At 54.2% G+C, this 21,544-nt stretch overlaps 2 protein-coding genes and 1 long non-coding RNA gene across 3 annotated transcripts; 1 reads left to right on the forward strand and 2 right to left on the reverse strand.

The window, feature by feature from the left end:
• Positions 1-3,460: 3,460 nt before the first annotated feature.
• Positions 3,461-6,719, reverse strand: LOC139324092 (uncharacterized). The gene is made up of 3 exons (XR_011601045.1): positions 6,514-6,719; positions 5,410-5,627; positions 3,461-4,595 (listed from the first exon to the last, which is right to left on the reverse strand). It is a non-coding gene; the product is annotated as an uncharacterized lncRNA (long non-coding RNA).
• Positions 6,720-6,861: 142 nt separating this feature from the next.
• IDH2 (isocitrate dehydrogenase (NADP(+)) 2) lies at positions 6,862-12,438 on the forward strand. Its single transcript, XM_070953748.1, has 11 exons — positions 6,862-7,003; positions 7,988-8,079; positions 8,726-8,891; positions 9,041-9,201; positions 10,199-10,342; positions 10,557-10,693; positions 10,869-11,020; positions 11,483-11,595; positions 11,698-11,795; positions 11,934-12,026; positions 12,110-12,438. The coding sequence occupies exons 1-11, from the start codon at positions 6,889-6,891 to the stop codon at positions 12,195-12,197; spliced, it is 1,359 nt and encodes a 452-aa protein (XP_070809849.1). The 5' UTR covers positions 6,862-6,888; the 3' UTR covers positions 12,198-12,438.
• Positions 12,439-12,498: 60 nt separating this feature from the next.
• On the reverse strand, positions 12,499-16,583 carry ZNF710 (zinc finger protein 710). Its single transcript, XM_070953747.1, has 5 exons — positions 16,426-16,583; positions 14,165-15,586; positions 13,842-14,033; positions 13,385-13,559; positions 12,499-13,286 (listed from the first exon to the last, which is right to left on the reverse strand). Exons 2-5 carry the CDS (start codon positions 15,566-15,568, stop codon positions 13,117-13,119), a joined length of 1,941 nt encoding a protein of 646 aa, XP_070809848.1. The 5' UTR covers positions 15,569-15,586; positions 16,426-16,583; the 3' UTR covers positions 12,499-13,116.
• Positions 16,584-21,544: the final 4,961 nt, after the last annotated feature.

Raw genomic sequence — 21,544 nt, forward strand, 5'->3', positions numbered from 1 at the left:
TAGACATAATAGCATTCTTCCTTTTGGTCAAGGTCAGGGTGATCCTGCATCTGGAGAAGGAGTGGTCATAGTGAGGTCTCGAGATGGGACGGCGGTTGATTGGAGCATGTGATCGACTGAGGACTGAGGGAATGATTTTGGGGGGTTTGATTTATGAGGGAAAACCTGGACCTCTCAGATTTCCCACATGAGCCAGCTTACCTATTCTAGTAAATAGAACTTCAAAAAATGCTTGCTTCAGAGTTTTACTTGGAGTTGGGGGTTTTCTGGAACACTTGACACATGGTGCATCTGGTGGCCAGCGTGCGATGGGTGATAGGCAGGGGCTTTGGGGCTGTGTGGGGGACACGGCAGGTGAACATGGTGGTGTGTGGCTTCTGGCATTGGGGGAGCGCAGAAGCAGAACTGCCCTTTAGGTATCTGGAGTAGTCAGTCCAGGCATAGAGGCAAAAGGGGGTGGGGGAAGGGAATCCGCTGCTACAGTTTTTTTTTTAAAGTTGGCGGAGTCTCCGGGCAGAGCTGGCAACAGGCAGGCAGCGGTGGGCATTTTGACCCCTCCCCCCATCATTGCCTCTGCGCCTGATGGGCCTCTCCGTGGCTCTCAGCTCAGCTCCCCCAGACCCCTGCAGGTGTTTTTTGTTTCTGTGTCCGGGTGTGTACTCAAGGGATTAAGGGTGGATTGCACATCCCCCCAACCTGTCACTGACTGCATCGCACCCTGCCGCCCCAGCTCCTGCCCCCAGCCCCACGGAAGCTCCCATCCCAGCTTCTCTTATCTCTCCCATTCTTTTCCTCCCCAATGTCACAGCGTGGGGCTGCAAGGGGGGAGACAACAGAGGCAATGACAGGGGAAGGGGTCAAAATGGGAATCCTCTGCCCACTGGCAAGTACATTATGTGTGTGTGCATGTGCGTGCACGCAGGGGTTTTCCCCCTTGCAGCCCCATCCTTCGGGGTGCACATTGGGGCACATGACATTGGGAATGGGAGAGGTAAGAGAAGCTGGGATGGGAGCTTCTTGCAGCCTTCCATGGGGCTGGGGGCAGGAGCTGGGGGGGGCAGGGCACTATGCAATTGGTGGCAGTTTGGGGGGGGGGGCATGTGCTGTCCAGTCTTGAGCACACAGCATTGAAGTTGTAATAGGTGACAGAAAGAAACAAGCACTCCAAAAAAAAAAAAAAAGTAAGAAAGGAGATGGGGATGAGGAGGGAGGAAGATTATGAGAGGGTCTGAGGGAAGTCCTGCCTTAGCACTTGGCCACCAGCAGCCCCTGTGGCCCTTTTGCCATTCCCTTGCCCCCTCCTCTCCTTGTGGTCTCCCATCCTATAGCTGAGGATGCCTTGGTTAGAAAGCCAGATCTCCTTGTGTGGAGAGGGAGTGGGCCTCCTTCAGACCTACAGACACCATGAATGATCTGGCCAAGAAGAGCGAGCACAGCAGCAGCAGCCTCGTGGAGGAAGTAAGCGAGGCCAGGGAAGGGGGGTTGGGCTGGGCTGTGGGGTTCTAACTCTCCTGTGCATGCCTGGGCAGCGAACCGGTGGCAAACCGCGGAGGATTTCACCACTGTCTGGGGGTCCTCTGTGTGACCTGAGAGAGAGACGGCGAGGCTCCACTGGTGGACAAGGGTTTGGCGCTTGCCCTGGTCTCGCCTTCCTCTGCTGGAGACAATGGATCCCCCCCAACCCCACCAAAAGTGTCCCGACACGAGTGCCGTTGAGCTGACCACGCCCCCACCAGGTCAACCACAACCCTGATGCGGCCCTCAATGAAATCAAGTTTGACACCCCTGCTGTATCCCAAGGCCCAGAGGGAGCAACTGCTATTCTGAACCAAGGGAGACCCATTGAGGTTTGTAGATGTATCTTTGAAAGGGAACAATGGATGAGCACATAACAAAGCACCTGGTGCATCCAAAATATGCAATCCATTACATTAAACATGTAAATGTTGCCAAGGAAAGAAAGTCTTTTAATCTTAGGTTGTAAGTGTAGCCAGTTTTAAGTTAGAGTTTAAATACTGTGTAAGATAGTCAGGGAATCTTCTTAGTACTAAGAGGTCTGTGAAGGGATGTGGATTGGTGATACTAAAGGAAAATCTTTTTTTTGGTATATTTTTTATTTAGTTTTTCTTTAACTACCAACATTTTTTTGTGGACAGTGTAATGACTGGGTTGACGTATTTTTCAGTGCTCACAGTAATAATACAATTATATATACAGAATTTTTATCTTCCAACTTCCAGCCTTAATGTGCTCATTATAATATATTATTTTATGTATAGATTGGTATTACACTAATATTTTCCCAATTTATCACTCAGTGTTCCAGAGGAGAAAAGTCAGCCATTGTGATGGTGGATCTAAATCAGCTGTCTTGACTGGAGAGATGGGGAGCAGTCGTTAGAGTTGGGCCATCCCAGAACATTGTGGGCAACTGGAGTAGTGGCTTAGAGAGCATCATTAGAGGACGGCTTTGTGTTGTGCCCTGGTATTCGGGGCTGCCAGGGACTGGGGAGCTGCAGACCGCAAGAAAGAGTACTGTTGCCATTTGATGCGCAATAGCTGCTCCACTTTTGGAGACTGTTGGCAGTGGGAGCAATGCCAAAAAAGCAGAAGCAAAACACATCTTATGCAGATTTGCTACGATCTGAGGAGCCGAAGGGGAGTTGAAGATACTGTGCAGAGCATCAGAGGACCGAGGGCCACTCAGAAATGCAGATGGAAGCCTGACTGGTTGCCACTGGAATTCTACTCTCATTTGGAGAAGTCAATGAGTGAAAAATGGCAGAAAAATATTTGGGTGGATTGGTTACCAGAGGGAAAAGATATTAATTGGGAGCAGAAGTAGGAGACTGGCTGAGCCACAGGGAGAGCCAAGCAGGAAATTAGTCTGGAATCCCTATGTGGGCATAAGTGGGCAAAGTCTGACTCTCCTTGAATTTTATCTAGTCTTACCCAAACGCAACTCTGAAAAGATTCCTGTAAATAGGCTTTAGCAATAAAACAGCTAATTAAACTCTTCACATGTAGATCTGGTTGTTTGTGCCTGACAAATAATAGAAAAGAGAGTTGAATTGAAGTGAAGAACTGAATGTGAAGTTGTAGAGATAGGGAAGATGTCTTGCTGAAGATATGCAAGATCCATTGCTAAGATAATGAGTGGTGACAAATATTTTAAGTCCACAACAAACAGATAATCTGAAAGCAAATCTGATAGGCACCACCCTAACTCACTGAAATGTAACCAGCCAGAGGAAATACAAGATAAATCAAAGTTGTAAATTTTGGCTCTTAAAACTGTTATCTTTTTATATATAGTAATTTTATTAAAAGATTGTAAAAATGAAAACTAATACAAACTGAAAAGATAGAAAAATAAAAAAGAAGAGTTGAAAGTAGATAAAATGCAAAAAAGGAAAAATAATATAGTAAAAAAGAAATATATATAAACTGACTTCCCACCTTTATTATTTACTTTTAATTTTAATTTTAGTTAAGAGAAGGTGATAAACCTTCTCTTCTTCCCATATCCCGTGTTATCTATCAACACATCCATAAAACCTTGTCATTTTGGTCTTCGTGTCAGCAAAGGTCCAAAGGATACTAGAGATAACATACGTATTTTAACCTTGATCAAATAAACCAACTTTATATTCATTCCTTTTTTTTCTAATAATCTTGAGCTTTAATCCCTTCAAATAATGTCCTTGATACCTTTTCGGGTTTTTTGTTCCTTTTCACAAAATTCTTCAAACTTTTAGTAAGCCTCTATTGTAAATCCATAAGAAAATTATTCAAGCTGCTCTCTTGGTTTGTTGTTTGCATAGCCCTTCTAATTATGAGGACATCAGTTGGTTTCTTTTGCAGGTCCAGTGAAACACCTTTTATCCATGAGTCTTGATATTGTTGGGTAGAAGTTGTTCCACTTCCACATCTTTTAGACACCATCTGTCTATAGAGGTAGACGCTCTTAAAGTTAACTCCCAAGTCTATTGTTCAAAAATAGCCTTCAATATGTTCAATGTTAAAAGTATTTTGCTTTATTCTATAATAGTAAATTGAGTTTAAGTACTCTTCACTTTTATAGCAATAGCACTTAGACTTATATACCGGTTTACAGTACTTTAGAGCCTTAAGCAGTTTACAGAGTCAGCCTCTTGCCCCCAACAATCTGAGTCCTCATTTTACCCACCTCGGAAAGATGGAAGGCTGAGTCAACCTGGAGCCTGGTGAGATTCGAACTGCCAAATTGGAGGCGGCTGGCAGTCAGCAAAAGTAGCCTGCAGTACTGCACTCTAACCACTGCGTCACCATGGCTCATAATTAATTGTAATCTTTAATGCCCTCTAGTGTCCGTTTTTTAAAAATCTTATTTAAAAAAAAACAAAAGTTATTATAACCAATCTCAGTAAAAGTAGTTCTAGGTTTAGATGGGACAGTACAATCTTCTGAGTCCTGTAAGATCTCCTGGTGGCTTTCTGTACCATTGACCCTCTGGCCATCTATTGGAGTTGGATGCTCCCTCCCTATGACGTCGTAGCTCATTCCTCCACAAGCAGCTGAGTCAGTGTGGCGAATTCAAGCAATGAGGCTTTACCCTGGGGAGAGATTATTAAACAGAGGCAACATACAGATGAAATCCAGTTACACATCTCTTCTGGAGTCCTGACTTGTGTTAGGAGGTTGAAGATCTCTGGATGGAAGAGGTGGTGACTTATTTCCAATTTTAGCTCTTGATGGAATTGTGCTCCCCCAGAAGGAGCTGGTTTGCAATCTGAGTAAACTTCTGGACTCAGTCTGCTGAGCTTCGGCTGGTGCAGCAGGTATGACCCATCCTGCAACAGGAGGGATTGGCCAGCTTCATGGCTTTGTCACCTGACAAGCTGGCACTGCCCTGAAAATCAGCTGGATGCAGCTGGTCATGTAACTGATGGGAAATCCCTGCATTGCCATATAACTCCAGTCTTTTGGAGCTGCATTAGCCCTGGTCTGTTTCTGGGGTAATTCAAGATGCCAGTGCTGAACTGAGGAGTTGGACCTCAGTGGAGTTGCTGACTCTACACCCGTTTGCCTGCCCTGGGCACACAGGAAGAACAACCCTGCCAGGTGCCCCTGGGGACGAGTGGAAGGGACTCGCAGGTGAGCCATGGCTGGAGCCCCCTCCTCTGGGACTACTGGCTCCAAGAAACGAGGCCAGAAGTTGACCTTCAGCACCCCAGAGACACCGTCCTGATTCACATAAGCACCTGGTGGAATGCAGTTGGTGGCTGCTAATGTTGTGATGATTGTGATTTTATAATGAGGATTATTAACAGAACTATATCTTACAATTTATTCTTTACTGCTTCTGCAAACCACACAGATCCCTTTTTTTGAAGTTTATACACACACTTGGAATGAACAAATACGTACCCTCTTTTCTCGAACAGACAGAATCGAGTTAGAAGGGATATTAGAGGCCATCTAGACTTGCTTGGTGTGGGATCCATCTGAGCACGAGCATCCAGCCTGTCTTGATTGCCTCACCACTTCATGGGGCAGCCTCTGCAACTGCTGGCGGTTTGTGAGGCTGACCTCTGGCCCAGTCCCCTTCCTTGCAGTTTTGACCTCTGGATCCTGGTCCTGCCCATCTGGAGCAAGAGAATAAACTCCCTCCCTTTTTATGCTGCAACAACCTAAGAGTGCCTCCTTACTTCATCCCCTCTCCTGGCCCCTTCGCTACCTGCTCTCAGCAAAGTTGCTCCACCTTCTTCCAGAGCCCAGAATAGGACACAGGACTCAAGCGGGGCTGACCTCTAACTCCCCCACTCTGGACTCTTCCTGTCAAAGCACCCCAACACAGAAATGTTTCTTCTGGCAGTTACTAGCCATGATATGACTCATCTCTGCAGAAAGTGGGAATTGCCTGCCATGAGTTCTGGTCTGGAAGGGCCTCCCTGGCTAAGTCCCTCTGGAAGGCCACTATGCTGTCCTGGACTCTGCCGCTGTGGTCATGAGGAGCAGGTCAAAGTCGCCTGGCCTGCAAGCAGGCTTGCTGGCTGCCCCTCCCCTGGCCTTTATCATAAAGGCCTTCGCACTAAACCCCCAGGGCAATCGAAGCAGTGATCGGGTTTTCCTAAATCGCATTTGGACAGCCTTCTGCAGAACTTGCAGCCCTCAGACTGGGAAAGCGCAAGAAAAAGCAGCAGGGCCGGCTGTGTCTGGGAGGCCAGAGGGTCCAGTCAGCACTGGCCAAAACATGAAGAGCAGATGATCCGGTGGCTTTCAGCCCCATTGCCCAATGGCCCCCGGCCCTCCCCATTGCCACTAGTGGCGCCGGAGGGGCTTTCTCTCCGCTCCAGGGGAGAAGCCCCCCCTCCAGTACCACAGTCCTGACCCCCGGCCCGCATTTCCAGAAGTGGCCTCAACATTCGGGGTCCGTCTGTCCCCAACCAGCTTGAGGTCCCGATGCACAACTTCCAGGCGCGGCAACCGCGGGCAGGAGGAAGCTCTGGGGGCCGCGTGGGGGGCTGTTACCTGCCTCTCCCGGGCCAGCTCTTTTGGGGATGAACCCAGAGCTGCTCCCTCCCGGCCGTTCGTGCAGCGGAGGCAGCAGCTGGGACCAGCCAGCCCCCGGCCGCGCCGCGCCTCGCCTCCCGCCGAAAGGCCCCGGCCGGCTCCAAGGGGGGGCGCGGGCGGCGGCTGGGCCAGGGACCGTCCCGGGCTCAGGGCGGGCGCGCGAAGGACGCGGCGCGGGCGGGGAACAAAGGCGCACGTGGCCGCCGAGCAGGGACGCCCCGCCCGGGGGAGGGCCCACGCGGGGGGAGGGAGGGGGCGGGGGCGGCTCCAGGGCTGCTGCGCTCGCGGCGCCGCTCGCCTCGCCTTCCCTTTCCTCCGCCGCCGCCCGCCGCGATGGCACGTTACCTCCGCTCTGCCGCCTCCACCGCCGCCGCCGCCGCCTGGCCTCGCTGCCCGGCCGCGGCGCTCCCCGCGCTCGGCACTTGGCATCGCCCGCCGCAGCGGCACTGTGAGTCGGGTCGGGTCGGAGCGCCTTCCGGTTGGCGGCCCCGGAGAGCCAGTCCCGCCGGGCGCCCCAGTTGTTCCCCGGGAGGGGCCGCCCCGAGCACCGCCCCTCCTGTCTCCGCCGAGCGCCCAGCCCGCCGGGGCGGCCCCGTCCAGTCGCAGGGCCGCCGGGCAGCGCTGGCGGAAGAGACGGCGGCGGCATCGGCAGCCCGCCTGGCCGGGAGAGCGCCGGCCGGAGCCGCGGCGCCGGGCTCCGTCTGCCGGCCGCCTTGCCGGCTTCCTGGAGCTCGGCCAGACCGAGGACGCGGCGCGAACACCGGCGCTGCTGTGCTGGGCTCTGGGCCGGCGAAGGGCTGCGGGCCTGGCTTTGCTCGCCGGCCGGAGCGGTGGGGCCGGGGAAGGCCTCGGCCGGCGCCCCCTCCTCTTCCGCGGCGCTGGCAGCCGGCCCGCCCGGGCACCTGTTGGAGGACGCGCGGCCAGCTGGCGCTCGGCGGCTGCAGAGGGGCGGCCGGGCCTGCCGCCGCCGGCGTCCTCTGAGCGTGACCTTGTCCCTTTGGCGGGCAGAGGCCGCCCCTCTCCGAGGCGGGCGGCCCGTCAGCGGCAGCGCGATGTGGCAGGAGGGTGGCGGCAGGGCCCCTCCGCGGAGCGAGTGGGCTCCGCAGAGGACTGGAAAGCCTCCCAGGACCCGGAGGCACTTGAGGCTCCTGGGCTGGACCGTTAGATGCCCCCAAAGAGCCCCTTCCCTGGCCGGAGAGTTGGATCCACCTCCGCAGCCGGGCTGGGGTGGGCAGGGGCAACATGGCAGAAGCAGCTGCTGGTTCCAGAGAGGAGCCCTGTCGCTGGTGGGAAATGTACATCTTCCCTTGTAATCGCTTTGAGCAAATGGGATTCGGTTCGAAATGGCCTGTCGGGCAGCGTGAAGGAGGCTGGGGCTGTCCAGGGGGCATTCTTGGGGCGCAGGGAGAGTCTGATCCCATCTTCTCCACAGATGCTGACCAGAGGATCAAGGTTGCCAACCCCGTGGTGGAAATGGACGGGGATGAGATGACCCGGATCATCTGGGCCTTCATCAAGGAGAAGGTACCTGGCACTGCCTACCTTCCCTGCCCTGATGAGCGGGGACAAACCCTGAAGCCACTGAGACTCTGATGGTGGCAGTGAGACCAGGGTGGAAGGTGTAAGTTCTTGGGCAGAGCAGAAAAGTGAAGGATTGGGGAATCCTGAGGGAACTTGTTGATTCCTCCATACATCTTAGGCAGCCCAGGAGATACCACAAACACTTTTAACATGGCATGAATAGGTTTTATGGGTTAGTTTTTAATTGTATCGCTAGGGGTTTTAAACTGGGGTGGCCGTTTAATTTAATTTATTTTTAATTATTTTAACTTTTATATTGTATGTCATTTTAATTCTCGGCTGTTCACCGCCCTGAGTCCCTTCGGGGAGAAGGGCGGGATATAAATTTAATAAATAAATAAATAAATAATAAACAAACAAACAAACAAACATGCAAGGCAGTGGCTCACAGAGGGCAGCAGTGTCAGGTTTCCCTTCATTCCTGCAGAATAGTGTGCCCTGAGGGCTTGAAAGTGATCCCTGCCCATAAAACGTGCAAAGGAGGAAGTGCATGCACACTGCCTCTCTTGGGGATAGGAAAGCCTGCCAAGAGGAGGGAGGTGGGCAGACGGGCATCTGGTCCTGACTGCTTCTTGCCTGCTTCCTGCAGCTGATCCTGCCCAACGTGGACCTGCAGCTGAAGTACTTTGACTTGGGGCTGCCCCACCGGGACCAGACGGAGGACCAAGTCACCATAGATTCAGCCCTGGCCACAAAGAAGTACAGCGTGGCCGTGAAGTGCGCCACCATCACCCCCGACGAGGCCCGTGTGGAAGGTATGTGCCGAAGGTGAGACTAGGCTCCACCAAAGGGCCCCTGGAGAACACCTGTCCGAGCAAGATGGCGGCTCCAGAGGATGCCGCTGTGTCAGAGGAGGCGGGCAAGTCATCCAATGCCAGACACGTCTCCCTTATGGCCCCTGCAGAATTCAAGCTGAAGAAGATGTGGAAGAGCCCCAATGGCACCATCCGGAACATCCTGGGGGGGACGGTTTTCCGAGAGCCCATCATCTGCAAGAACATCCCTCGCCTGGTCCCGGGCTGGATAAAGCCCATCATCATCGGGAGACATGCTCACGGTGACCAGGTGGGCTTGCGAGGGGAAAAGGGGCGCCCTGCTGCCAACCCACACGAAGCAGCTTTCTTGGTCCTGGGTGTCCGGGGGCCCGTCCCATGACCGGTTCGAAAGCACGAAAGGAAAGGCCTGTGGGGATGTCTGTGGACTCCAGGAGTTTTTCTACTGCCAGAGCCACCTATGAAGCGTCAGCAAAGTTGCTAACGTTTTAAACAGATGAAACTTCTGCACTTTATTCAAGTTGAATGTTTACAGGACCTGGAAGTCATTAAGTGAATGTGAATGGGATACAATCTGCTGATCCAATCCAAAAATATTTTCCTGACTACCTGAATTCAGGCCCCAATAAAAATGTGGTAAAAATCTAAAGTGTGCTAAAAATCTAATCCTTATCTCAGTCACAGCTTCCCAATGGGGACACAACCTCTGTGGGACGGACAGCTTCTCCTTAAAGATAACCTTGAATTCAAGCAGTTGGGACAAGGACAGAAGAGAGAAGCCATACTCAGGACAGGACACTTCCTAGTGGGGGGTGAGGTGGGCAGAAGAGCCAATGCGGCAGGCAGAATTGTCAGGAAATATACCAGGGAAAAGCAAGGTGGGTGCGGGCAGCCATAATGCATCTAAGTGCAAGTCGTCAAATTATCCCATGTCCCAGATTAGACCAGAGGTTACAAAAACAGGTAGGGGACAAAGAAAGCTAAGGAATTTCCCACGGCTGGTCTGAAGCCTGAACATGAGAAGAAAAGGCCAGTTTTCTAGCCAGGCCATTCTGGAGCCTCTGCTGGACTCCCCTCAGCAGTGTTGGGTGGGGGGAGCGAGCAGTGGTTGATCCTCCTGGATTTTTCCTTTTTCAAAGCATTATTTCTGCCTAAAAATGCAGTTCTTAAAACCTTTCTTGCTTTTAACTGGGCGTAACTGCTTACCCTAGATGGATTTTGATCTTGGTTTCCTTATAGCCTTTGTGTCTTGTAGGGTAGGATTGGCTGTAATAACCTCTGTTTTTCAGTACAAAGCCACAGACTTCGTGGTGGATAAATCAGGGACCTTTAAGATGGTTTTCGTGCCCAAAGATGGCAGTGGAGCCAAGGAGTGGGAAGTCTTTAACTTCCCAGGCGGGGGTGTCGGCCTGGGCATGTACAACACCGATGAGGTGAGGAAGAGGGGCAGCTTGGGCAGAGGGGACAGGCCAGGACTCACACAGTCCCAGCTTTCCCTGGGGGAGTGCCCAGGCTCACTGGGGTGGGGGCGGGGTTGGGGTTTGCTGAATGTTCCTCCTCTGCCTTGGGGAGGGAGGGGAGCTCCACAGGCAGGCTAGTGCCCCCCCCCCGCCATGTCCCACTGAGCACTCGGCCTGCCTCTTGCAGTCCATCTTGGGCTTTGCCCACAGCTGCTTCCAGTACGCCATCCAGAAGAAATGGCCGCTCTACATGAGTACCAAGAACACCATCCTCAAGGCCTACGATGGGCGGTTCAAGGATATCTTCCAGGAAATCTTTGACAAGTGAGCCATTTAGCCCAATGGGACCGTGGGGGGGAAGCAGCCCCTTGGCTCTTTTGACGGAGGTCAGAGCCTGCCTACCAGGCCTCCGGTGCCCCTTTGCACTGGCATTGTCCAGGGCTGACCTTGCGTGATGCTGGCCTGTCTTGAGGAGGCCTCCTGTCCTCCTCCCCGTCAGGCACTACAAGACCGAATTCGACAAGCTCAAGATTTGGTATGAGCATAGGCTCATTGATGACATGGTGGCCCAGGTGCTGAAATCAGCTGGCGGCTTCGTCTGGGCTTGTAAGAACTACGATGGAGACGTCCAATCAGACATCCTGGCCCAAGGTATTTACTGGCCCAGCCTGGGGCACGCAGCCAGCAGGTAGAGTTCCTGTGCAGGACTATGGGTGAGTGCTCACCCAGGGACGAGAGCAGGACCGAGGCGCTTAGGACCCCATCCTCAGCCCCTAGCATCTCCTTTCACCTGGTGCTGCCTGGCCAGGGCAGCACCTTCCAGGGGAAGCGGCTTGGGTTCAGGGCTCCCATTACTCTAAGGACCACAAAGCAAAGCTGCTTCCTGGGGGGGGGGAAGCAGAGGGAGACCAGCCACACACCTCCTGACTTCCTGGGGTGGGGTGGGGGTGTTACCAGACCACGCTAATGGGAGAACCATCTCACCTCACACCAGCTGTGTCCTGGGTGCCTCTAGGGAGTTGTGCAGGGCTTTGGTGAGCAAAGGGAGCAGCGCCCCCACCTCCTTCCTGGTCAGATGGACCCTGCCTGACCAGTGTTTGGCTTTGCCCCAAGGGTTTGGCTCCCTGGGTCTCATGGCCTCAGTTCTTGTCTGTCCGGATGGAAAAACCATTGAAGCAGAGGCTGCCCACGGCACGGTTACTCGCCACTTCCGGGAGCACGAAAAGGTGAGTTTGCCTGGAGGGTGTCCCCACCTTCCCCAGTCCTGGGGAACTCCAGGCCACCAGAGTCCCCAGAGCACATGCTCTTTGCTTGCACCTCTCCCTCAGGGCCGGCCCACTAGCACCAACCCCATTGCCAGCATCTTCGCCTGGACCCGAGGCCTGCAGCACCGAGGCAAGCTGGACAGCAACCCGCAGCTGATCAGGTAAGAGCAGCCCCAGGCCCCCTTGGGCAGTGAGAGGGGGGAGCCAGGGGGTTTTGTGTTCGCATTACCCTGCTGTGGGAAGCCTCTCCCCAGACCGAGGGCCCTGCTCCCTCCCTCAGCCTTCCTCTCCCTCCCCAGGTTTGCCGAGACTCTGGAGAGGGTCTGCGTGGAGACAGTGGAGCGTGGGACGATGACCAAGGATCTGGCTGGCTGCATCCATGGATTAAGCAAGTGAGGCCTGGCTCGGATTGGGGCGCTTTGGCCGGAAGCTCCGCCCTCCCCCAAGTGACCGTCTGCCTCTTGTCTCTCTGCAGTGTGAAGTTAAATGAGCACTATGTGAACACCACCGACTTCCTGGACGCCATCAAAAGCAACCTGGATGGAGCCCTGAGCAAGCAGTAGGCTAGGAGGGACTGCGGACGGGGACTCCGAGCGAGCGTGCATGCATGGCTGCTCCCTTCAACGGGAGTCCTTTTTGGTCTGTTTCTCAAGCTTGCGAGACCATTGTGGCCACTCTTGGGGAGGAGACCTGGCCCCCTTCCTGTTCTGTGACTGCAGATCTTGCAAGAAGAGAAGAAAATGGTTGAGTGCTGTAATTGCCTTGGGTGCCAAAGAGAGCTATTAAACGATGGCTTCTCCCTTAGTGCGACAGTCAGTCCGTGCGACGCATCCACACCGCTCGAGCACCACCACCCAGTCCGTCTGCCAAACAATATTCATTTATTGCTGAACTTCTTCAGAACTGGAAAATAAACACAGTAGCTCTATGCACAAAAGGGGCAACGCCCCAGGAGTAGAACACGGCGGCCACAGACTGTGCAGGGCGGGCCTTGACCGTTCTGCCAAGTAAGGGGGGGGGGGCGCTTTGGAGTCCACCAGATCAGGGGAGGCTTTCCGACCCAGGCTGCTCTTTCAGAGTTCAGGGCAGAGGTAGATTGCAACACGGCTGGGAAGTGAGCACTTGCGGTCTGGTCCCGAAGCAGACTGAGGGAGATCTGCTTAGCCTCCCAAGAACCCCCGTCCCCCAGTTGCTTCAGCCAGGACTCTCAGGGTGGGTCTTCAGGGTCGCCCTGGCCAGGTGTGGGAGGTAGAGTAAGGCAAGTGGGGTCCCACAAGGCCGGCACCCCAGCTAGGGACCACCAACCAGCAGAGCCACACCTGGTCAAGAGGCGGCTTGGGAGGGCCACAGAGGCTGTAATGGAGCAAGAGCTGCAGATCCAGCACGGTCCTCCCTGTGCTCTCCTGTTCTGTGCAGCCCAAGCCCTGCTTTATGGGGGGGGGAACCCCTCCTCCCCCCTTAACCAGGCCCCTCCCGGTCCAACTATAGCATGTTGTAGTAGGCGATCTCCTTCATGGTCTGTTCTGCCAAAGCAGACCCACCACTGGCATTCCCCACTGCCCCATAGTCGTAGGCGTTTTCCTCGTAGTCGTCCATCTCCTGCTGCCCGTCCAGTTCTGAGGGATTGGTGCCTGCCAACTCCAGCATGGGGTCTGGGGAGAAATGCAAACATGCCAGGTTGCTTTGGGGGTCCCTCTGGGAGAAGAGCGTCTGGGGCTCCCCTCTCAGCCATCTTCCCCCCCCCTCCAACCTTGGCTGTCCAGGTTGAGGTCCATCACGCCATGCTTGACTTTCATGTGCCGACTGAGGTTCCCCTTCAGGTTGAATTTGCTGGAGCAGTAAGGGCACTTGAAGGGCTTGCTGCCGGCATGCAGGTGCATGTGGCCCAGGAGGTTGTACATGCGGTTGAAGGACTTCCCACACACCTGTAGACAGAGAAGACAAGTCAGTGTCTTGATGACAGGCTGGCCAGCTCCTGGCAAGGGCCACATCAGGCCTGCCTGGCCAAGTCCAGAGACCCTCCAAGGGGATGCCTGGAGAGGAAGCAGCAGGCCTTCCAGGAGCCTTTCCAGGTGGCCAACATGCCCCCAAGTTAAAAAGAACACTTGGAATGTGGCCCCAAAGGCAGCTGGGGGGGGGGGCAGACACATGAGCTATGAAACTGTGGCTGTTCCCAGCCTCCCTGCCCCACCCCACCCTGGCGCTACCTTGCACTTGAAGGGCTTGACAGGCGAATGCACGATCATGTGGGTCTTGAGGGTCTGCTTCTGCACAAAGGTCTTGAAGCAGATGTGGCATTGATAGGGGCGCACGCTGGTGTGGATCAACATGTGCCGCTTCATGTTGGCCTGCAGCGTGAACTCTCGCCCACATACCTCGCACTTGAACTCCTTCACGCCCTGAAAGAGACAGAAGTGGCCACAGTGGCCTGGCTAATAGTCCTGGGAAGGTCTCCGGCTGACCTCAGCAGCTCCAGCCAGGACAGTGAGGCAGGAGAAGGCTGCTGGACCCCTGCGTGACCCCGGCCTACCTTGTGGGTGAGCGAGTGCTGCTTAAGGTGGTGGATCTGGCTGAACTCCATGCCGCACTCGGTGCAGACGAAGGGCCGCACGTTCTGGTGTTTGAGGGTGTGGTTCTGCAGCTGGCTGCGGTAGTGGAAGGACTTGTTGCACTCGGGACACGGGTACAGCGTGGGCCCCTGGTGCGTGGCCAGGTGGCGCTTGAGCTGGGTGAGAGTGGAGAAGTCCAGGCCACATTCCACACACACGTGGCAGCGGCCGCTCTCGTGCTTCCCCTCGTGGGCCTTGAGCTCGCTGGGATAGGCGAAGCCACGGCCACAAAAGCGGCAGCTATAGGGCTTGACATCCGAGTGCAGCAGCATGTGGCGCTTGAGGTGGCTAGTCTGGGTGAAGGCCTTGTGGCACACCTGGCACTTGTGGGGCCGTGTGCCCTGGTGGGTGAGCAGGTGGGTCTGCAGGTGGCTGGGCTGCTTGAAGAGTTTGCTGCAGTGTGGGCAGGAGTGCGGCTTGATGCCATTGTGCCCCAGGATGTGGGTCACCAGGTTGTACTTGGAGGTATAGGACTTCTCGCACAGGCGGCACTGCCAACGCTTCTCTACCAGGTAAGAATCGTCAATCTGGACATTGATGTCCAGGCGGTCCATGTGCACCTTCTTGCTGTGCTCGCCGGGGACCTCCGGCTCGAAGTCCAGGGGCTCCTGCCAGGCAAAGCCTGCCCCACTCTTGCCTTGCTCTGGGGGAGAGGCCGGCAGCTGGTTCTCCATGCCACTCAGGGACGGCAGGCCCGGTGGGAAACTGCAGCCGCTGGGAAAGGCTTCTGCCCTGTCCAGGCCAGCTTGGGATGGGCTGGGGAACCTTTCCTCATAGGCCGCCAAGGAGTGCTCTTGCTGCGGGGGCCTTCGCGGTGGCTGAGACCGCCTGCTGAAGGGGCCGAGGCTTGCCATCCTGCTGGTGCCACTCTGTCTGGTTGGCTCAGAACACGGCTCCTCCAGGTTGCTGCTCTCCCCCTGCTCTTCAGGGCCACCAGCAGGTGCTTCGGGGCTCCCCTCCTCCTCCTCCTCCATCTCGCCCCTCTCGTGCTTCACCTTCGGCACCAGGCGCACAGGGGGCCGCTTCCTCCTCCGGGCCTGTTTCCCAAAGGAGGCTTCCGCCTCCGGCCCTTCCTCTTCCTCAAGGGGCTCCCCCTGGGATGGGCCAGCCGGGCTGCTGCCTTCGGGCTGTTTCAGTTCAGCGGCTGCTGCGTCGTCATCCAGTTTTCCTGCCAAACTGGAGAAAATACTGTCTGGATTGACTGTGCCTCCCAGGAACTCATTTTCGGACACCAGACCCAGGACAGCAGCTTGGGCCAGCGACAGCACCACCACTGCCTCCGTCTGGGTCCCGGAGCTGGCAAAACGTTCCATGCCTTGCACCATCCAGCTGAGCTGCAGCACCTGCAGGAAGGAGAGAGGAAGGGAAGCTGTGAGCTCGTGCCTTCTAGTGTGGGCACAGCACCAAGCTTGACACCAGGGAGCCACCAATTCTCTGGCCTTGCCCAAAGTCCAGCCAGAAGCCCAGGCATCTCCATCCACGCTGGCAGGAAGCCCAGGCATCTCCATCCCAGGTAAAATTTCATTCCGAAGGAAGCCAAAAGGCAGCTACGGGCATCCTTCTCTCACCCCGGAGAATCACAACTGCCAAATAACATGTGGTTCTCACTTAACAACTATGATGTTGACTGTTAAGTGACCATCTGAAGTTGCGACATCACTGAAGACGTAACTTTACAACCGGTCCTTGCACTTATGACCAACACATCATCCCACGGTCACATGATCACCATCTGGCAACAGGCTTCTGGCATGCAAAGACACCGAGTTGGAAAAATCACAAGTTGTGGTCAAGTGATGTCTTGCTTAGCGACCACACTGCTTAGCAATGGAATTGCCAATCCCAACTGTGGCCGTTAAAGAGACATGCAGTAGAAGTCTACTTGCATCATTTCCAGGTCCACTGGAGCATTTTTTCACCTTCTGATTATGAGGAGAACTTAACTCAAAACATGGGCCCAGATGTGGTCCACGTCAGAGTCCTCAGAGCAACACCACCAAGCCCCGCCAGGCAGGCCCGAGGGAGGGGCCAGCAAGGAGCCAGGTGGGGCCCCGGCTATCGTCTGCCACCAGGGGCCGCCCGGAAGCAGCGGCAGGCAGGGCCAGGAGCGTCTCTGGAGAGGGAGGCAAGGGGGGCTGCCTTGAGGGCTCTCGGGAAGCAAAAGCGCGGGGCGGCCACCTACCCGCCTGAGCCGGGCTCCACCTGCCGAGGGACCCCCCACCCGGGCGCCCAGGGAAGCTCCGCGCGGCCTCCCCGGCGAGGGCCCCGCAGCCTCCGCGCCCGGCCGGCAGGGACAGCCGACGAGGGGCCTCCAGAGAGACCTTCCGGGAGCCGCGGCCTCCCTCCGACCGACGGGAGGCTCCACCAGCCGAGACGCCGCCCAGGCCGGAGCTTCCGCCTCAACTGCCCGGACCGGGCGAGCCGCAGGTGAGGAGCCCCGCCCCTCGAGGAGGGGGCGGAGACGGGCGGGGCCTCCGGGGCAGCCCCGCCCCTCCGCGCTTGGCTCCCGCCCGGCGATCCCGCCCAGCGGAGGCGGCCGCCTTGCTCGCGCCGGAAGAAACCTCGCCGGGCCCGCCCCTCGCCCCCCCGCCTCGCTCGCACACGCCCCGCCCTGTTCCGTCTCCCAAGCAACGCCCCGCCCATCTCCTCTGCCTCGCAGCTCTCCCCCCTCCCCCGCGCCGCTTCCCGGGCAGATTGGAGCCGGGTCCCTCCGCCCCCCCCCCCCCGCCCCAATGTTCCCAAGCGCTTTTCAGACAACTGTGCCGGGGGGGGGCACTGTTTAGCCCCGCAATCCGGGAGCCCCCTTGGGAGCAGTTGCCCGCGCAGAGGGGCTTCTCCTCCGACGGCCCCGCTTGAAAAGCCGAGCAGAGTCCCTGGGAAGCGGCGACGGAGCTTCCCCCTCCCCCCCCGGGCTCCTGCCCTGCCCAACCCCCCACTTGTCAGAAAAGCAAAGCAGGCGCTTCTATCCTCTCCCGCGGCCGCAGGTTCCTCCCTGGCGCGATTCTGCCTGTGCGCCTTCCCGCCCTCCAGGCAAGGGGACCCGCAGCTGGCAACGCACCCCTTGCCCAGAGGACCGTCCAGAAGTGGAGCTAAAGCAGCTTCATGACTGCTGGTCACAACCCTGTAACACAACCACAGGGCTTCAACGGTTGTTAACCCTCTACCAAAGGCATCTTGTTTAGGTATCACAACACACATTTTGCTATTTTGCACCATCTGATTTATATTGGGCACACCTGGATGATGCAACGTGGAATGTAAGGCTGCCTAACGTCTGACGTCCTGAGCTGTTTGAATACTGAAAAAAATGGCATATAAATCCTGTTCCTTGAGCATCTGACCTCCCTGGCACAATGCAAGCAGGTCAGATTGATGGAAGGACTCGAGGGATGCGCTGCACCCACAGACATGAACTCCTCCCACAGGCTGCCCCCCCAGCCCATCTCCCTCAGCAACGAAGAATACAGACTCCCCTCCAAAGCCTTCAGTTGTCGGCCCTACAAGGAGGGAGTCCCTGGGTGGGGAGGAGGGACTGTAAAAATAAAGTCATTGTGGTGGCTGTGACAGCATGATGATGATGATGAAAATTATTTGCCACCTACCTCACCATGGGGTTAACTCTAGGCAGCTCTCAACCATAAAAAATTAAGAGATAAAAAGGAAGTTTAAAGAAGCGAAAGTGAAATAGAACAATAAAATAAAATAACCGAGGAAAAAGAAAAAGAGAGACTACATCAATACGATTAGTTAAAAAAAAGATGGCTGGGAGGACAGAGACGGCATCACTTGGGTCACCATGTGTAGAAATATAGAGTTGAGTATCATCTGCATATTGATAGTATCTCAACCCATGGTGACAGACGGAGCTGGTGACCCTTTGAGAGCTGTAGAAAGTTATTCTATGTCTAAGGATGATCTCGCCCAGCGGCTTCATGTATAGGTTAAATAGAGAGCACAGAGCCCTGCGGCACCCCACAAAACAGAGGCTGTGAGCGGGGCCTCTTGCCCCCATCAACACCAATTGGGAGCAACCTCAGAGAAAAGAACTGAAGCAGTTTAAAACTCGTGAAGCCAGCCCAAGCGGATATCATGGCTGACAGTCTCAAATGCCACTGAAAAGTCAAGAAGATCAACAATGGTTGCACAATCTCTATCTCGCTCTCGCCAGAGATCATCCATAAGTGCGACCAAGACTGTTTCTGTCCCTGAATCCAGATTGAAAGTCATCCCGGAAATCCGTTTCATCCAGGACACTCTGGAGTTGTCAAGCAACCACCTTTTCTACCACTCCCTGTAAAGAAAAGATAGGAAACTGGAAGAAAATTATCCAGGCAGGTGGGGTCAAGGGACGGTTGCTTAAGGAGAGGACAGACCAGAACCTCCTTAAAAGATCCCAGGAATATCCTCTCACAGTCAGGATTTTTTTTACTGCATGAACCCACTTGCTGGTCACCATCTGGAGGCTTTCAGCCAGGATGGACAAGGATCTAAAGGACAGGTTGTTGCACTGACAGCACAGAGTACCCTGTCCACTTCCTTAGGGGCAACAGGGTCAAATTTATCCCAAATTACTAGGCAAGTTAATGCCTGAGCACCTTATAAATTACTAGGCAAGATAATGCCTGAGCACCTCATAAGAACCTGCACCTCACAAGAGTTCCAACCAGGAACAAATCCAAGCAATTTTATTTGACAGGTGTTCAACAAATTCTTTTGGTGTCAGTGATCCAAGCCCCACCTCTTTGCACTGCACCTCTTGCAATGCACGAAAGGGGTGGGGCTTCAATTGCACAGCTGTGGCCACCATGTTGGCTTTTTAACCTTTCTATGGATGCCCCTGGTGCTTCAATTCAGACATCACAACTGCTAAGAATGGCAAATCGAGCAAAGGGTTTAAAAGGTGAAGACAGGCTGAGATTGCAAGCAGCAATCTGTGGCACCAGGACAAAATCCTAACATAGCTGCAAAGATGGAACAGATCACCCTGGTCTTGCCTGGCTGTGAGGACTATTAAACAGTGGCCCAGCCTGCCTCCAAGAGTCAGGGAGTTTTTCAGGAAAAGACAGGATGGCCATTTGTCTATGATGATACGAGAATTCCGTCCCTGGATGGGGTTGAAGGTCTCTCCAAAGTCTCTCCCAACATTAAATAATGGGACAGGACAGGATAGGATATACAACTATTGTATTATGGCTGACTGACCAACTTTATATCCAGCATATATAAGCACTTCTCAGTGGAACTACAACTACATATAGGTGGACCCAGATTGTTGGGGGCAATATGCTGACTTTGTAAATCACTTAGAGAGGGCTGTAAAGCCCTTGAAGCGGTATATAAGTCTAAGTGCTATTGTTACATGGAGGGAAGCATGCAATGGGGTATCCCGAGGTTCTGTCCTAGGCCGTCTTCATCTTCCTAAACAATTTAGATGAGGGAATAGAAAGGGAACCAATTTTTTTACTTGCGGGGTGTGTGTGTGTTTCATTAATTCCATCCAATCATAATAGTTATATAATTTAGAGGTGATCCCACTCTGTGGTTCTGGGCAGCTTTAAAAGAATAGGAATAATGAGGTGGAGCGAATGTCTGTGGACATTCTCAGTCATCCAGGTCACAGTTGTCTCAAAGGTGCTTTTTCAAAAGGCAACTGGACTGTTTTTTCTTTGAGGTAGGAGATCTTTCACTTCTTGGATGGGAAATGAAACATCTTAGTTTACCATAATGGAGCCTGAGTTTCTTTCTCCGCAACAGATCTCTAAAGCTTCCAGGCCTTTGACAACCTCACTTGGGTAAGACATACAATTGGGTATCCTCAGCCTACTGAGGAAAATGGATTCCAATCTCTCCCCATCAATACAGCCTGGGAACAACTATGAGAAAAAAGTGAACCAGCAGAACATGGTGCCCTCCACTCTCAATTTCCACAGCCAGCATGGAAGGATACTACAAGTGATGGTACTGGAAGCTGCTGATGGGCAAGGAGTGGTGGTTGCCACTGCCTTTTTCATGGCCAAAGAGCTGCCCCTCTCTCAAAGAAGCTGGGCCCAACTAGAGACTCCTCCAGGCATCTTTAACAATCTGCATGTAACAAAGGAGGTGGAGGGGGGCATTCTCACAGGTTAAAGGACCTTGTCCACTTCATTATTTAACCAGTAAAACCTGCTCCAGGAACCCCACAAGTCAGCCACTCAATTGGAGCCCAACTCTGAGCAGAACAACTTCATCTGCCAGACATCTGGAATATTCTGCACAGGGCCCCTTCCGTCAGTTTATCCTTCCCCATTAAGTCACCCTAAAGCCAACTGCCACCTGGGTCTTTGGCCCCCTAGCAGAGTCCCTGCATTTGTCTAGGGCGCTGCACTGTTTCCCCCAGAGCGCCTGCTTGGTACTTCATTACCACCATTCACCAGAAATGGGCTACTATCACCAATCTCAGGATTCCACTTTCCTTGCCCTGCGAGACTCCTCCTGGCTTTTCCATAATGCTCTTTAGTAAACTAGAGAAGGTTTAGCTAAGTTGCCAGACAACCTCAATCAGTGCCCTGTGCAGCATGCTCTGCTAACCATCAGTTCTGACATATTTTGGTGAGTGTGTCACAAAGCACAATCCATCTTTTGCTTCAGGTATGTTGTGCAGGCCAGCAACTCTAATATAAAGATTATCTGAAGTCAGGAAACTATTGTACTTAATGGTGACTTGGCAGACTCAGGATGGAGGGAAGGGAACAGCTGGCCTGAGCATTTCCCACCCACAACTGCCCCCCTGAGCTGCTGGACACAAAATTAGAAAAAGAAGCTTATTACCCAGAGAGTTGAGAACGGCACATTAGAGAACCACCAAATATTTAATTTTAAACTAAATTATAGTTTGGTCTTATTTAGAATTTTGTTTGCTCTAACTAGATTGCTGTCCCGGGGGATTTCTGGAGTGACCCTGGGCATGCTGATGGGATGGATTCCTTCAGCTGCCCCCCCAGCCCAACAGGAGGACCATCTCTTTTTTGCCAGGTCACACTGTGGGCTTCAGCTCACCACCCCTGCGTTGCATCTGGGCTGCAGCCTGGCCCTGCTTTCCCCCAGCTGTAGAATCCTTTGCAGTGAACAAGAGCCACAACTAGCTAGCTGGGTGAGCTCTGTGCCATTAACCGAAAAATGAATGGCAAGTGAGGACAGGATGGGTCAGGAGCGGACCGAATTCCCCCTCCTGCCCAGGCCCAGGGGCAGCTCCTGAGGCCACCGAGGGGGACGTGGCAGGCCTCCAGTTGCTGGATGCCGCCCATCTGGGAGAGAAAGCCCTT

The sequence above is a fragment of the Pituophis catenifer genome, unplaced genomic scaffold (assembly GCF_029215685.1).
Source record: "Pituophis catenifer annectens isolate HBS135680 unplaced genomic scaffold, rPitCat1.0.hap2 SCAF_14, whole genome shotgun sequence".
Taxonomy (NCBI): Eukaryota; Metazoa; Chordata; class Lepidosauria; order Squamata; family Colubridae; genus Pituophis; species Pituophis catenifer.

What these genes read in the sequence shown, in the direction of transcription:
- IDH2 (XM_070953748.1), top strand. Translation starts at nt 6,889, where the DNA reads ATGGCACGTTACCTCCGCTCTGCCGCCTCCACCGCCGCCGCCGCCGCC. An exon ending in TCGCCCGCCGCAGCGGCACT is followed by an intron (nt 7,004 to 7,987) that starts GTGAGTCGGGTC and finishes TCTTCTCCACAG; the next exon opens with ATGCTGACCAGAGGATCAAG. An exon ending in GACATGCTCACGGTGACCAG is followed by an intron (nt 9,202 to 10,198) that starts GTGGGCTTGCGA and finishes TCTGTTTTTCAG; the next exon opens with TACAAAGCCACAGACTTCGT.
- ZNF710 (XM_070953747.1), bottom strand. Translation starts at nt 15,568, where the DNA reads ATGGTGCAAGGCATGGAACGTTTTGCCAGCTCCGGGACCCAGACGGAG. An exon ending in TCAAGCCCTTCAAGTGCAAG is followed by an intron (nt 13,560 to 13,841) that starts GTAGCGCCAGGG and finishes CTCTGTCTACAG; the next exon opens with GTGTGTGGGAAGTCCTTCAA. An exon ending in CCTCAACCTGGACAGCCAAG is followed by an intron (nt 13,287 to 13,384) that starts GTTGGAGGGGGG and finishes ATTTCTCCCCAG; the next exon opens with ACCCCATGCTGGAGTTGGCA.